Here is a 15,515-nt window from a genome sequence, read left to right as displayed (position 1 = left end):
TGAAATGTATTGAAATTTGTGATAGCAATGGGAATTAATAAGAATTATTGGCTGTTTCTAATTTTGGTATTTATTGTAACAAATGAAAATAAGGGTGTTAATACATGCTATTAGAGTAACAATGATGTAAAAGAAGGTATAATCATGAAGTTGAAAGTTGAAACCATGCAAGCAATGGAATTTATGAAGACTTTTGCTTGGCTTGAAAATATTTATATTGGGAGGGATACTTTTATTCCGGTGTTGTGGTACCTTATACATATCATATGTATAGCGGAATGTTTCAAATGATTGACTTCAAGATAATATAGAAATGGCCGTCTATCTTAATGTACGTCAGCTTTGGTTAATAATGACTCTCCCTTACATTAGGGATATTGTAATGGCCAAATCGGCTTTACTTTCATTTTTCCCTCAAAAAAAAAAAAAAAATGATAATATAGAAAGATCATGTTTTAAAAAATTAAAGACAATAGAGAAGCTCTTTGATGAGGGCCTTAGATATGTTCTTTTTATTTATTTGGTAAATAAGCGGAGAGACGTGCCGTGAGTTAATTACTAATTAATTAATATCCCAAAGCATTACACCATGTGATATTTGAATAGTGGTAAGTAATTAATTAATAGAAAGAGAAATAATTTGGTTAAGAAAACTTCTAAAAGTCATCCAAACTGTTGCGTGGAAATGTTTGGCAAAACCTTTTTCACTTTTCCTTTCCTCCTCATTTTCCTCACTTTTTTCCTTAAGAAGTTAACTTCAAAATATTATAACTTTTTATATCATTTCAATAACTTTTTATTACTATTCAAACAAAAAATTTCACTACAAAACAAAATTTATTTATTTTTTTTATACAAAAAATTCAAAACTTCCACATACTTTATATCACATCAATCATTTTTTACTACTACTAAAAAAAAAAAAAAAAAAAAATCACACCAAAAGGCTTTCCCAAATAAGCTCTTAACAATCAAACCTAAGAGTGTGTTGGCACTGCAATTCCACAAATTAAAAGTGCAATTTTGAACTAAATCGTAAAAGTGTATTGTTAGAAGGCGTATTTTTTAAAAAATTACAACTTCAAAAACACAAAAAAAAGGCTAGGGGTGCCTTTTTTTTTTTTTTTTTAACAACACACTATTTTAAAGGGTAAATTGCGATTTTACCTAACATTTTTTCAAATTGCACGTTTTAAAACCATAAATCGAAACAGACCCGAAGTTGAACTGGATTTTGTACCATGAACGCATGTAGGTATGTCATCAACTTCATTCCACAAGATTTGACAACATAATTTACAACTGATGTTAGTTTCCCCATGAGATCTTATTAGACAAGATGGCAAGTAGTCTGCATACAACTATACAAGCATCATGCCCAAAGGCAAGCAAACATCTGATGATCAAGTCCCACAAATAAGAAGGTCGATGACAGTGGAGCAACCCAACTTGCATGGAGCAAGCTTTATAGCATGAAGGTGGAAGTCCCAATTCAGCCATTGTTCTGGTGTGGATTGGACATTTATTCACCAACTTTTAAGGTAATATATGATCTCAAGGAAACAGATCGGTTCATGGCAATAGATGTCGTGGACGACATTTGATCAAGTCATGAAACTAAAAATGTAACTAGTTTTGGAGTTGGGATTTGTAGATGTCATGGCCAGAGGTGGCTTGCGTTATTGGAGATAACCTGATGGAGAATGAGTAGGGTACAGCAGGAATCAGATACTGATCATGGACAGTAGGGGACCAGCTATCATCTCCGCCCAATCCCATGTGCTTGTGGTCAAGATGGACCTATAAGACCATAAAAGACATATAAAATGGTGACACCCTGTGATGGATGACAAAAACAAGGACAATGCAGGAATGAAAGGAAAGTAGTAAAGAAAGAAGCAGCCAATTGGGGTGTGAGAAAGAACACGCCACTTTGAAAACCCAAGCCTGCAAACACATTTTTCTTCTCTTTCTGTAGGCATGTAAATAAGGAAATTGCTAATACTGATGCACATATTTCAAATGCAATGAGGACACCATTTATATACACTTAAAAAGGCATATATTCTTTGCTTATATTCATAAAATTTCAGACTTCCTCATAGACTTGTACAAATATAGTCTACAAGTTATGGACTTAAAAGTCTGTTAGGCATAACATACACAAACACACACCCCTTGATAAGAAATCACAACAGGGCCATTGTATCTATGATAGCAATTCAGAAAATTCTTACCAGTAGTGTATGGAGTTTATTTAATGGAAAAAAAGAAGAAGAAAAATACCTCAATGTCATCTCCTTTAATAAGATCTTTGTTGTGTGTGGCCCGGTCAAGCTCTGCTGTGGTGTAGTAACTTGCACTCATTTGCATAGGAAGAGAGCTACCATAGATTGAAGCATAAATCCCAGATCCATCTTTGCTTTGAAATGTCACCCATCTAACATCTGCCCTACCCGAACATTCCCCAGGAACAATATAAGGAACATGCATGTCATCTACTTTCTGCTCATAGACCCCAACATGTGCAGCCGCTTTTCTATCTGGATAACATTCAAATGGCCCTTTTCCATACCAATTTATCTTGTCCATTGACTTATCCAAGTGAAACTCAAGTCCCACACGTGGCAATGGAGGAAGACTTGAAGAATTTGGTTTGACATTGCATTCCACAATGACATCCCCAGAGCCATATATTGTGTAAATCATATCAATTTTGAATAAAGCATTTGATTTTTCCAACTGAGCGAGAGAACCCTTCTCACCGCCCGGGACAGCGATAAAACCCACTGCAATTTTTACAAGGCTGTCTGTCATATTCTGCATAGAACAATTTTCAGTAATATAGAGAAGACTATCAATATGAGCAGCTTTCCACTTAGATAAATAACTACGTGCATCTCCCCCTTTGTCATTATCAGTAGGTGCCCTCCAGAAGCATGGGAGTATGCCTTTATTCATCACAGTAACTCCTTCAACCTGTGGTTAACCATCATACAGTTAGAACTACAGCTGTCATTTGTCATGAGTTCATATGCCATGATGTGCAACCAGGATTTGAGTTCATAAGCTATTTTTTTGTTTCATTTAAAAGGATTAAGAAAAAAAGATTTGAATAAACAAAAAAATTCCTTTATAAGTATGTTGCTTCTGAAAACCCAACATTCTATATCGTAAAGCATAACTGGTCCTTATAACAGTCCTATGGAATTCTTCCTCCAACTCAACAGGTATTTTTATTTTTTATTGTTTAATTTATATATAAGTAATAGAGATATCATTAAAAGCGTAAGGTGCCCTGGGTATACAGGAAGTATAAAGCCACCTATAACTCAAGAGTATTCTACAGTCTTGCACTTCTCCACTTCAATCACTTGCTCTTATTCTATGAGCCACATCCTCCTCAATCTGCACATCCCTATGAAATATCAACTCAAGATATCAAAAGTGATTGCTCTTTGGTATCTCCTAAGTATCGATTTTACAATCACTCCATCTGTATTTCTACTTTTGCCAAAACTTGCTCTTATTATACTCAGGTTTAGTCCTACTTCACCCCCAAACCCTTATTTTCTAAGATATTCCTCCAAATTTCTAACTTTTCATTCCCACTCTAGTCTCATCAACACACAATCAATTGCAAAAACAAGCACTATTTTAAGGAAATTCTTGGTTTAATGCAAGAGGAAAAAATAACTTTCACTCAAGAATTTTTAGAAGACAGTAAACTGGGAAACAATCATGTATCAGAGGTTCTCCAGAAACTCCAGGCTTTACTAGTTGAGGAGAAAATCATGTCAAAACATTCTTAATGCTCATTTCCTTCATTTAACAAGTAAATAGAGTTCAGAGAAAACATTATTCTTTCAAATTACACTAAAAAAAATAGAACAGACATATGTTTTAATTATACTAATAGACTACCTTCCAGCTTTCAATTATTCCTGTCTGAGCATTCAATTTTATCTCCCAAAAGTTCTGCCTGCTCACTTTGATTGTATCCCCAATAATTTCACCGAGGAAGGTAGTATCCGTAGTTTTGATGACCTGGAACCGCATTCGTTTGTAAACAGTTAGTGATATCGTAAGTACAACTGTTAGTAATATCACAAAATAATTAACTCCATTCATTGAATCAATGTATGGACGAAGGAGGAGCAATTACATGAGGAATGATCTCTCTTTTGGCAGGCAACTGTACTTGTGTAGATGAAATGATATGACCAGCTTCAACCCAGTGTGTGGATTGCAATAGCTTAACAGTTATTGTTAGAAAAAATTCTTCTGCAAATGATGAATCCCATATAGAATACCATGGACCCGACTTCCATCCAATATCAAAACTGCTCTGTGGTTCTATCAGGGGAAGAGATAAAACTCCAGTTCCAAGTTCACATCCATCCCCATTAGCAGCCCAGCTGAATTCCAATCCTTGTGTTGTCTCAAAAAATTGGGCGTTTGTTATCTGCAACATGAAATTCCAACCAAATATAAAGAAAGGTTCCACTAAAGATAAGTTGAAGGTCAGTGAAGTATGTAAGCACCTTAAGTGTTCCGTTCTCTAATGAAACCTTGATCGGTTGATAGAGATACTTGACTTCTGAAAATAATAATTACAGCCATGAGCCATCATACAAACTGATAAGTGACACACAGGTATAGTGTTGAAAAACTCCTAGCACGTTGTTAAGTTTAAGTATGACACAAAACATTGAGTTACCATGTACTGCAGGATGAGGTGTTCGATCTGGCCACATAATCCCATTCAAACAGAAATTCAAATCATTAGGAATATCCCCAAAGTCACCTCCATATGCCCAGTGCTTTATACCATCTGCACTATCCTTCAATAGCCCCTGTATGTAAAGTGAAAATCCTTAGCTATCTAATATATTTCCTTCTTATGGGTAACCCCAGAAGAGGGAGTGGGGAGGGGGGTGAGAAAGAAAAAGGAACTGGGGAAAACAACTATAGAGCAGATTTAGGAAATAATTAGTGGTACAGGTTTTGGACATCTACTTATTTCAAAAGAAATATGTAAAAATTGTTAGAATATTAACTAACTAATTAAATTCACAATTTCCTACCAACTTAAACTTTTAGGATACCTAATGATTTAATATGATATCAGAGTAGAAGCCATGAATTCAAACCCTAACTCAATAGGTTATCCACATTTCAGTTAAATATTCAACATGTTACGCCTCACTTATTGAAAGAGAATTTGATCCCACACGTAATGGAAAGCATTAAAAAATTAACAAAATTGTTAGATTCACAATTTCTTATCAACTTAAACTTTGGGGATTACTGGTAATTTAAAAATAAAAAATAAAAAAAATCATGGTAGCTCTACTGAGTATGGACTTCATTATAAGAAACTTATTAAACAAATCAGTGGTAGGTAGGCATGAAGAATCCTAAACCAACTCTGGTTCTCTATGATAGTTTAATATGACCTACAAGATGCATTGAGGGATGCTAACTTTATCTAGTTCTTTATACATTTAAAAAAAAAAATCATATTGATCTGGAGAAAAGGTCTGAAATTTTGTTCATTTGGCCATATATATTAATTTCAAGGACAATAATCTGTACTTTTAGTTATAGATAAAAGAATTAAGTGAGTAGCAGATTGGTGGGCCAATGCAAGAGGGCTCCAGCGAGAGTACCCCTTTGGGGTTTATGGGCAAAACGCCAACCAACTTCACCCAGCCTGATTATATGGTTATCCTTGGTTTATCATTATGTTTAGTGGATATTTATCTTCTTTTGTATCTTCTATGCAGAATTAGAGTTTGTGCTTTTTCTTTTTTTCTTTTTTGGGGGGGTTGGGGGGTGGGGTTCAGTAATCATTTCTCTTCAACCACATAGGTTCTTGTCTCCTTTTTGTTTCAGCATAGTGGTCTTACCATCTTACTCTTTCTTTGTCACCTGAACCTTAAATCTCAGATTTGTTGCAGCTGTGCCCTATTTTGCCTGGTCCTAAGTTTCAGACTGAAACTGTTAATCTTAACAGGATCCATCCTGAGTTGCATATTATCCTAATACATGCCTTCTACAGTTAATATACAAGGTTCCAATTGTAAGTCACATAAATTTATTTTTTAAGTCAAACAATTTAATTGGAGAGTTTTTCAGGAAACATGGGACCTCCTGAAATTCAACTTTTGACATGATGTGGATTACTCAATATACTTCTTTCTACCATAAGCAAAATAATTTACTAATCATTCAATATCTCAATAAGGACTTGAAGGATTCCTGACCTGATCAACCCAATCCCAGATAAAGCCCCCTTGAAGACCAAATGTGCTATCTATTGCCTCCCAATATTCATGTAGACTCCCATTGCTGTTTCCCATTGCATGTGAATACCTGCCATTAGTGCATCATAAGTATCCTCAAGTACATCGAGGCATTATGCTAGAACAAATAAATGCATATGGCATTATTATAAAATATTAGTAAAAAGTAACATGCCACAACTAAAGTAACTTACTCGCACAATATCAAAGGACGTGTTTCAGTTGGATCTTTTGCAATCTTCAATATGTCCCAGACACGCATATACATGGGGCATACAATATCTGTAGATGAGGTTCTAGATCCACCTCCTTCATAGTGCACTAGCCGTGAGAAATCCCGCCCTCGCACCCAACCTAAATTAAAGTTTCCATACCAAAAGTGAATGGAAAGGAAAAGGCCCTCTCTGGAAGCAAGTTGTCAAAACCATGAAACAAAATCCAAAACCAAGAATGACATCTCAAGAAGTGCATCTAGTACAGGTTTATTATAAACTGATCATATAATTCCCAAATATGATCAACAAACTTGGATGTAAGATTTCAAAGAGAGGAAAAAGTGATGTAAAAATTCTAAATATTGATTGATTGTTCAAAATTTAAGAGTGCACGCTTCTCTCCACTGAAGAACTGCTTTTCCCTCATTAAGTTTATTCTTCAACTCTTCCCAAAATTTTCACCAATTAATTCCTGAATTTTTCATAATTTCTCGCCATCTTCCAAGGAAAAACAACTTCTGATAGCTGATGAACTGATTCTAATAGCTATTTTCCATAGATTGAATGTCTCTTCTACGTTAGATGTGCTAAAGTCTCCACTATAATGCTTGAGCATGTGTAGTCAATGAAAAGCTTCTCTAAATGAAAAAAAACATGGTTCTGTTATGAGTTTGCATTAAGAGCAAATGATATTCTTTCAGGAACAACATCATTGGCCAAGCTACATATTTAAATTAATTAAAAAAAGCTATGAAACATAATATGTCTAGAGGATGATTGAAAACAACTCAATAACATGTTTGATTAAAATGTGACAAGGCAGAAATATTATGCAGAAGCTGCTTCCGACCCCAAAACAACACACGCCAAAAAAAAGCTATAAAAGCAGATACCGGCTAAAGCAGAATGATTAGGGCCATATCCGGCTTCATTTCCTAAGGACCAACAAATAATGCACGCATGATTTTTGTCTCTCTCCACCATGCCTATTACACGATCCAACATGGCAGCAGCCCAAATTGGTTCAGAAGTAGGATGCTTCAGATGCCGAGAAAGATCAAATCCATGTGTCTCAATATTAGCTTCATCTATCATGTACATGCCAAACAAATTACACAACTCGTACCAACGGGGATGTTGAGGATAATGGCTGTTTCTCACAGCATTGATATTGTTTTGCTTCATTATAACCAAATCCTGCAAGCAGGATAGTCATGAATGTCTTAAGCATACCTAAACCAGGACTATCATCATAATCTGAGAAATCAACTTGGCAAGCAGAGATGATAGCTAGTAGAACATTCAAATGGGTCACCTTAACCATGCAGGACTCTATGTTTGTCTTCCCCACCCGTGGATGATGTTCATGCCTGTTCACACCTCTTATTATGACTGGATGCCCATTAACGAGTAGCTGTTTATGGGCTTTAGATACTTGTCTCATGCCTACTAGGCACGATTCACAGTCAACAACATTGCCAGATGCATCTTTCAGGATAACAACTAATGTGTATAAATTTGGCTGCCAATAAATGCAAACAAATACATAAGATATCCAAATGTAAAATTGATAGATAAACATTGAATTAGATCAAAAAGTGGTAAGCAAACAACAAAATGCAAAGCTTCAAATAATCTTGGCTGAAACAAACTGTGTCATTAGCAGTTAACATAAAATGGAAAACCAAATAAAAAAAAAATCCAATCCCTCAAAGTACAATGCTTGAGCTTTCTAATGAGTCATGAGAAATTTCAATATTTCAACAATTTCACACTATGCTTTTTCTATCATAGGTAATGAGAATCAAACTATTTTTTTTTTTGACAAGTAATGAGAATCAAACTGTTCCACTTCAAAGAAACAAATGCATAACCAATGTGAAATGAGAAGCAACTAAAGCCCATAGTCAAATAAATTAAATATTGGTAAATTGTATAAGGTCCATTTTCAAGGCAATGTAATCAAAAGAGGCTGAACCTTTGTTATAAGTTCTTAGTTGGGAATGATCAAGGTAGGTAAATGATGGTTCACTCTGGTTTTCTTTTTGAGCTTCCACAAGGTATTGTCCTTCACCATTATACATGTTCATACAACAATATCCTTTATCAATCATTAGGAATAAAGTTGCCTTGGGCTAATAAAGTAAAAGTTGTCTTGCTGATCGAAGGCCCACTCTCCAAATTCACACATCAATTATACTAATTTTCCCGTTTGAGATGGAACTTGGGAAAATGGAATTAATTTTTTTTTTTCTTAATTGAAATCTTGGGTCTTCTCTATTTTTTTCTGATAGAGTCATCCTATTGTGGGGAAAATGAAAGAGAAACTCATCAAATATTAACCGAAGTTTAACCCACATCATCAAAATCTCGTTAGGCAAACTGCAGTCTGCAGTAAGATTAGATCTTATAGTTAAAAAAAAAAAAAAAAAAAAAAAAAAAAAAAAAAGAGATTAGATCTTCTAGTTAAAAAAGTTCCCTAACAAAAATTTTCTCCTTCAAAGTTCATTTCCCCCCACATCTCTTATTTCAGTGCTTTATTCAGTACTTTACTTTTTTTTTGATAAGTCTTTATTCAGTACTTTACTTGAATCATCTTTCTACCCCACATTTCAACTAACAACATGATAACTATCTAGGAAATATAATGGTCATGTGTACTATACACCCCCCCTCCCCCCCCCCCCCCCCCCCCCCCCCAAAAAAAAAAAAAAAGTAACAAAAAGGCAAAAAAAAAAAAAAAGGGTATATAACTACATATCATGTTATTATTGTCCCCGTTAAATTTAAATGCCTGAGAATCCAGGTCATATCAGACATATGGCAACATATTTTCAATGAAATATCATTGACCCAGTTGCAGTTCAGAATTATTATCAACAAGCCAGTATCTATCAACACCCAACTTAAGTATAAAATGAGAAAGAAATCTAAATGAGCTCAAATCCCTCACTTGCTCTGCAGACCAAAGCCTTGGCTTTTCAATTCTCCCAACAAGCACATAGCCATGAAATCCTAGACTTGCAGTAGATGGATTGAGCTTTATATTAGCCACATTAGATGAAAGCAGATCAGCATATCCATCACAGTTGTACCAGCTGCCAGTGTCATATAATGCAGCTTCTATAATGTAGTTCGCAAGAACAGTGTCTTTTGATGTTTCATGAGAGTTGTCTATTTTTACTTCAACCTGTATGATAAGTGCAAGGAAATAGAAATTTAAAATGTATGCCATAACTGGATGTACTGAGGATATCATAATCTAAACATATTTCAACTATTGATCATACATAAATTCTTTTTTTTTTTTAATAAGTAATGGAACAATTTATTAAAAAATAAATCATACATAAATTCTGATAACATAAGTGAAGAATTATAGACAAAAATTGGTCTGTGCATGCGACATTTCCAGAATAGAGTCAAATAAGACAGCTAACTCTGACATGAAGCCAAATTGCAACATCATGGTGAATTTCTAGATAAAAATGGCGGTAGAAAACTGAAAGTTGGAGAATAAGGGCAATAACTATCTTTGACAACTAATTTATGATGAACATATTGTGCATGAATGAGAAATAAGATGTCTTTTAGGGAAAGGACGTGCACAAACATCATGCAGACAGAAGCAATGCCAAGGGAGTTTGCACCTTAGAAACCCAAAGTACTGCCTAGAAGTATGACAGAAACTTCGGCACCAAGAGGGTGAAACCTACTGACAAGTGACAAATTTTTACAATGGTAATCTCTTATTTCTAAGAATAAAGATTGCAGCATATATAGAAGAAGACCAAGTTTTATGATAAGCAACTGGATGTTTCTGACATACAAAACAAGCCAGCTGGTGCATATCAGCAGCTAAACTGAGATAGTAGATACACTATCAAGCTTGTATTTACTAAGGAACCACAGAAGAGTGGAGATCAGTATACGTTGTTAAACCTAATATCCTCTACTCGAAAGAGAACAACTTGTCAAAATCAGGCTCAAATATCACTTCCTAATTTTAGAACTTTAATGCTTACCTGTATATCTGCATAAGAAAAATTTTCTGCCAGGTTCGATTTGAAGAAATAGTCAGCAATGAAAACCTGCATACCATGTACAGTTTACAGTTAACTTCCGAGCAGCTCTTGTATGTTTGGCAAAGTTGCCAAAACAGACAGAATTTTTTTTTTTAATAAGTAACCGAAATTTCATAAAAAGCCTAGGGTGCCCCATGTACACAAAAAATATATAAGAGAAGCCGCCAAACTAGTAGGGGCAAAAAATAGACACAGAAAAATGATAATGCATGTGGTCATACAAGGGAAAGAGACTTTCAAAAATACCGTTCAAACTTCCAAGTGTACAAGGCTATGTTTCACTGATCATTACTTCTAGACATAAACAAGGTGCATGTGGTCATACAAGGGAAAGAGACTCTCAAAAATACCATTCAAACTTCCAACTGTACAAGGGCATTCTAACCACAAAACGCTTTCTTTTGTATACTTCTTGTGTTCTTAGGGCCGTCTTACACTTTCAATAATATGTGTCGAACCCCCATGAATTACAGAATCAAGTGTTGTTCTTTGTAGAGTTGACAGAGTTCCTATAGATATCAACGAGGCAGCACATAAAGCTTTTGTTCTGATACAGCCAGAACAAGATTGGACCATCGAAGCATTTAGTACAGCAAAGATATAACCTTTTTTCCAATGAACTGCAAGGACGTCGTCACCGGAATCTTTTAAGATTTTTACGTTTGTTTGCAATTGAGTTAGTGATGGGATAGTTGGGTTTCTTTTACGTGGAAACTAAATCGTTTGAGATCCGTTCTGATGTGAAAGGAGGGGTTCAATTGGCTGAAAGAAGCAGAGGGGTGTCTCGGTCGGTGATCATGTGAGTACCCTGATTACATACAAAGTACTCCAACTACAGCCCATTAATTATTTTAACTGCAATAGAACAACATAACATGGAAATGAGATTGGACAGAACCGAAACCTGTGGCTTGGCAAGAAGAAGCACATCACGATGAATACCAGATAGCCACCAATGATCCTGATCTTCAAGATAAGAGCCATCACTCCATCTAAATACTTGAACAGCTAAAACATTCTTAGAGTCCGAATCACAAGGATAGCAATAATCAGTGATTTCAAACTCCGCAGGTAGTCTACTATCCTGACTGACCTAACACAATATTAAACAATTTGTTAGCACATAAAGGATTCATATAAAAACTTTAAATTCCATACTACTGGACAAAAGACACACATTGTTGCAGTATGATGAAATATAGAACAGTAAATACTGATATCACTATATTTGATTAACTTAAATGTGTGGAGTAATTATTATTTCACTCACTTTGTATAGGGTATCCAAATAGAAGCACCAACATATAGGACAATTAGTTGAATTTACAAAAACTTCCTTAGAAGTATGTTTAATTACCTATATCCTACAGGAACCCCATTTACCCATGCGCAAAAGGCAGAATCAACAGCTTCAAAATGCAACAAAATCCTACGACCTGTCAGATATTAAGTAGAATATCAGAGTTTACACAAAATACAAACAACCAAACTCCTATTCAATGTATATTGATCAAGAAGCAGAAACAAAGAACAAAAGAAAATACATAAAAGGATCAAGAAGCATAGGTAAACACAGTAATGAGCTAAAAATAGTATTCATCTTTGTATAGATCATACCCTTCCATTCTTTAGGGATATTGAAGTACGTTCTGTAGCAACCAGTGGGATTGTCCACAGGAACAGATGGAGGATCCAGTGGAAATGGATATACTACATTTGTATAAATAGGCCGATCAAATCCATGCATCTGCCAATTTGAAGGAACTGTTCCATTTAGAGAAAACAAAATTGTGAGACATGTTCAACCGAGGAACACTCATAGCATTAAATATGACACAATGTTAAAAATGATTAAAAATCAAGTGATTAAATAGAAGAATTTGATGATTTTTCCATTACAGTGATTAAAAAACTCAAAACTCTATTACAAACATGAACATCATGAAATAATCAACATCCCAAATGTTCTTCAGCCTTTTATATCTAATAAAGAAAAAAGAAAAAAAGTATTTGATATTGAAATCATTTTAGTAGGAACTTATAATATAATTTCACAATCCTAGCTGCTACACTTGGCATTTGTGAATGTTATTAGCACAATTTAATACCAACTGTTCTAGAAAGCTCATCTCAACTCAAATGTTGCCTATACCAATTAGCTAAGCGTAACTTGAGAAACCCAATATACACAGTGCATCCTTTTCCAAACATGCCTACCAAAATATACATAGGTGTCATAGATTAACTAGAAGTGCCACGTTGAAATTCAAAAGACAATGCAAGTTAAGAACACATAACCACAAGTTCACAAGCAGTGTAGGAAAAAGGAATATTTATGTGATTGGAATCAAACTTAATATATATTCAAAGAGGAAAGGGAATATATACATAATAAATATACATGTACACATGCATACAAGACTCTGTTAGTGTATGTATTTGTGTGCATGGGTATATACATATCCATGTATAAATGTACGTGTATATTTCCATCTATACATATACAAGTACCTGGCAAAGTTTCCCACTCAGAATCCAGAAATGCACTGTCATAAAAATTAGGGACACTATCAGGACTGGGAGCCAAGAAAAACTTCCAGTGGCCAGACAAAGACTTAACGAATGGCAAGCCCTTGACCCAAAAAGCAGCACTATCAAGAGCTCCACGGACGGCATCATCATTCCAAACAGCAGAATTAGCAACTACATAATCCACTTTGCTGCGTTCATACCAGAATTTAAGTGATCCTATTCATAAACAAAACGTCAGATTCCCCTGCATGTAAGAGGTGAAAAGTAACACACTAAAACAACAAATAAGAAATGACAAAATCAAGGTGTTATTATGTGAAGAGAAATCCCATTACACCTGGCGTAAGACAAATAGACAAAATCAGATTATATCATGCGCCTTAATGCACCCAAAACCACTCCTGCATACCGCACTGAATCAGTGTGAGACCCCCCAATATTCTATAAAGACCACAATTACTTAACATAATCAGTTTGACCCCATCGCTTTTAATTCAGATTTCATGAAGAAAAAAACCAGTTCATTCCCCCTTGTTTTTCATTTCTAAAAAACACCTCTCTTACAGTTTGGATAAATTCGAACGAGAGAAATCTAATCAACTCCACCATCTACAGTATAAAACTCAATTTAACTTGAAAACCCATTTGTTAAAACTTCAAAATATAGCTAGAATTAAAACAAAAACACAAAAAAGGAAAGCCCCAAAAAAAACTTGCAAGAACGGAAAGAAACAATATTTGATGCAAATACAAACATTGGAATTGAAAGTAGTAACCTTCAACAGAATCATGGCAATGCAAAGTGACATGAGGGTCCCTCTTCCTCCACTTGATGAAAGATGGGTCCTCCCAGACCTTGTAGCCATTTTCTAAGGATAAAACCAGCTGCCCAACCAAAGAGACCATTGGAGATTGGCCTATTGCATACAATCACTCTGTGCCTACACAATCACAGAGAATATGTCAGCCTTCAAACGCAAACAAACTAAACCGAGAGAGAGGGCATACCCAGTGGAGAGTGAGCTCTGATGAGCTTGCGGATCAGTCAAAACTCAAAAGGCGTTTTGTGTGATTAAACAGTCATATTAACAAATACTCAATTTCTCATCATTTTATCGTCTCGTTGACGATTGAATGGCCGTTGTAGATGCTGTTAACTGACAGGCGTCAGGCGTGTACCTCGGATAACGAGAATTTCAAGCAAAATGTCTATTTTTGGCTACTTGTTTCTGTACGGTGTTTAGCTGGTCTAAAAAATTTGTGAAATATTTCTTATATTTTCATATAATTTTATTATAAGAAAATGTGACGATGAGAGAGATGATGACAAAAGGAACCGCAAAGAAGATAATATACGAGAATATAAGGTTTTCGGAAGTGGGATGATCCAGTATAATTGTTTGTAATTTGGTTATATCATTGCGAGAAGAAATATTACGCACGTTCTTACTCCCTACTTCGTGATGTAACAATAAAAATTATTATTAGATTTAAAATTCAATAATAATCAATTCAAAATCCAACATAAATTTAACTGTCATATTAAGAAGTGTGCACTTGAAAGTGTGAGAATGAAAGTAGCATTTCTCTATTGTGAGATGACCATTGTAAGGCCCACCTATACGAGTAAAGTGTTTGGGCAACTCAAAATCTGCTCGGGCAAATAGGCCCCATAAGAGGCACTCTCACAATTGTCTACCCAATAGTATGGAAGATCGGCATAAAATAATTTATGCACATGAGAAGTGCAAACCATTTTATGCCTTGTAAATGTTCTTTTCTTTGTTCAACTAAAAACATTTTTAAGTTGACCAATATTTTACACCATGTCAACTTTTTCTGATAATATTTTAAACCGAAACAAACGAAATCATTCTTCCTTAACTAATTCGAACTTATACATAATTATGAAGTTAACTAATCTTAACAATCCGAAGCTTAATCAATGAACAAAGCTTGAAGAAACCCAATTAGACTTTAGTAGATGTTATATAATTAACAAACATGAGATCCTCTAAAATTATTTGAATAGTCTACCATATAAAATTTACTTCAAAAACTCTAGAGAATTATAATTGTGAGACACCAAAAAATTAAATCTCAAATTGGAGAGGATTGTAAAGGTGTTTCATGAATGTTAAGTCCCACATTAATTTTTTATTAGCCTAAGCTAAACTATATAAGTAATTTTAAGAATCTCCAATTATAACTTGATTAGTCATTAATACAAGGTTCACAAGGCTTCTTACTTTACAAAAGACAATTTTGCATTGCCTAGTGTAACATCAAAATCAACCCCACAAGGGGAAAAATGAAGAGCTAATGAATGAATAGTTTCCTTCACAAATTGCATTCATTGAGAATAGATGCAAAGC

General features: G+C 34.8%; 1 protein-coding gene across 1 annotated transcript; it reads right to left on the bottom strand.

Annotated features, from left to right (window-relative positions):
• Positions 1-1,219: 1,219 nt before the first annotated feature.
• Positions 1,220-14,301, bottom strand: LOC132178937 (glycoside hydrolase family 2 protein). The gene is made up of 18 exons (XM_059591525.2): positions 14,149-14,301; positions 13,917-14,081; positions 13,120-13,356; positions 12,226-12,372; positions 11,966-12,044; positions 11,513-11,696; positions 10,549-10,614; positions 9,477-9,713; positions 7,839-8,045; positions 7,417-7,720; positions 6,503-6,662; positions 6,270-6,378; positions 4,721-4,856; positions 4,545-4,600; positions 4,166-4,465; positions 3,925-4,047; positions 2,287-2,979; positions 1,220-1,800 (listed from the first exon to the last, which is right to left on the bottom strand). Exons 2-18 carry the CDS (start codon positions 14,044-14,046, stop codon positions 1,630-1,632), a joined length of 3,339 nt encoding a protein of 1,112 aa, XP_059447508.2. The 5' UTR covers positions 14,047-14,081; positions 14,149-14,301; the 3' UTR covers positions 1,220-1,629.
• Positions 14,302-15,515: the final 1,214 nt, after the last annotated feature.

This window comes from Corylus avellana, chromosome 2 (genome assembly GCF_965113065.1).
Source record: "Corylus avellana chromosome 2, dhCorAvel1.hap1.2, whole genome shotgun sequence".
Taxonomy (NCBI): domain Eukaryota; kingdom Viridiplantae; phylum Streptophyta; class Magnoliopsida; order Fagales; family Betulaceae; genus Corylus; species Corylus avellana.
Note: the sequence above shows the minus strand (reverse complement) of the source record. Positions and strands in the feature narration are given on the sequence as shown.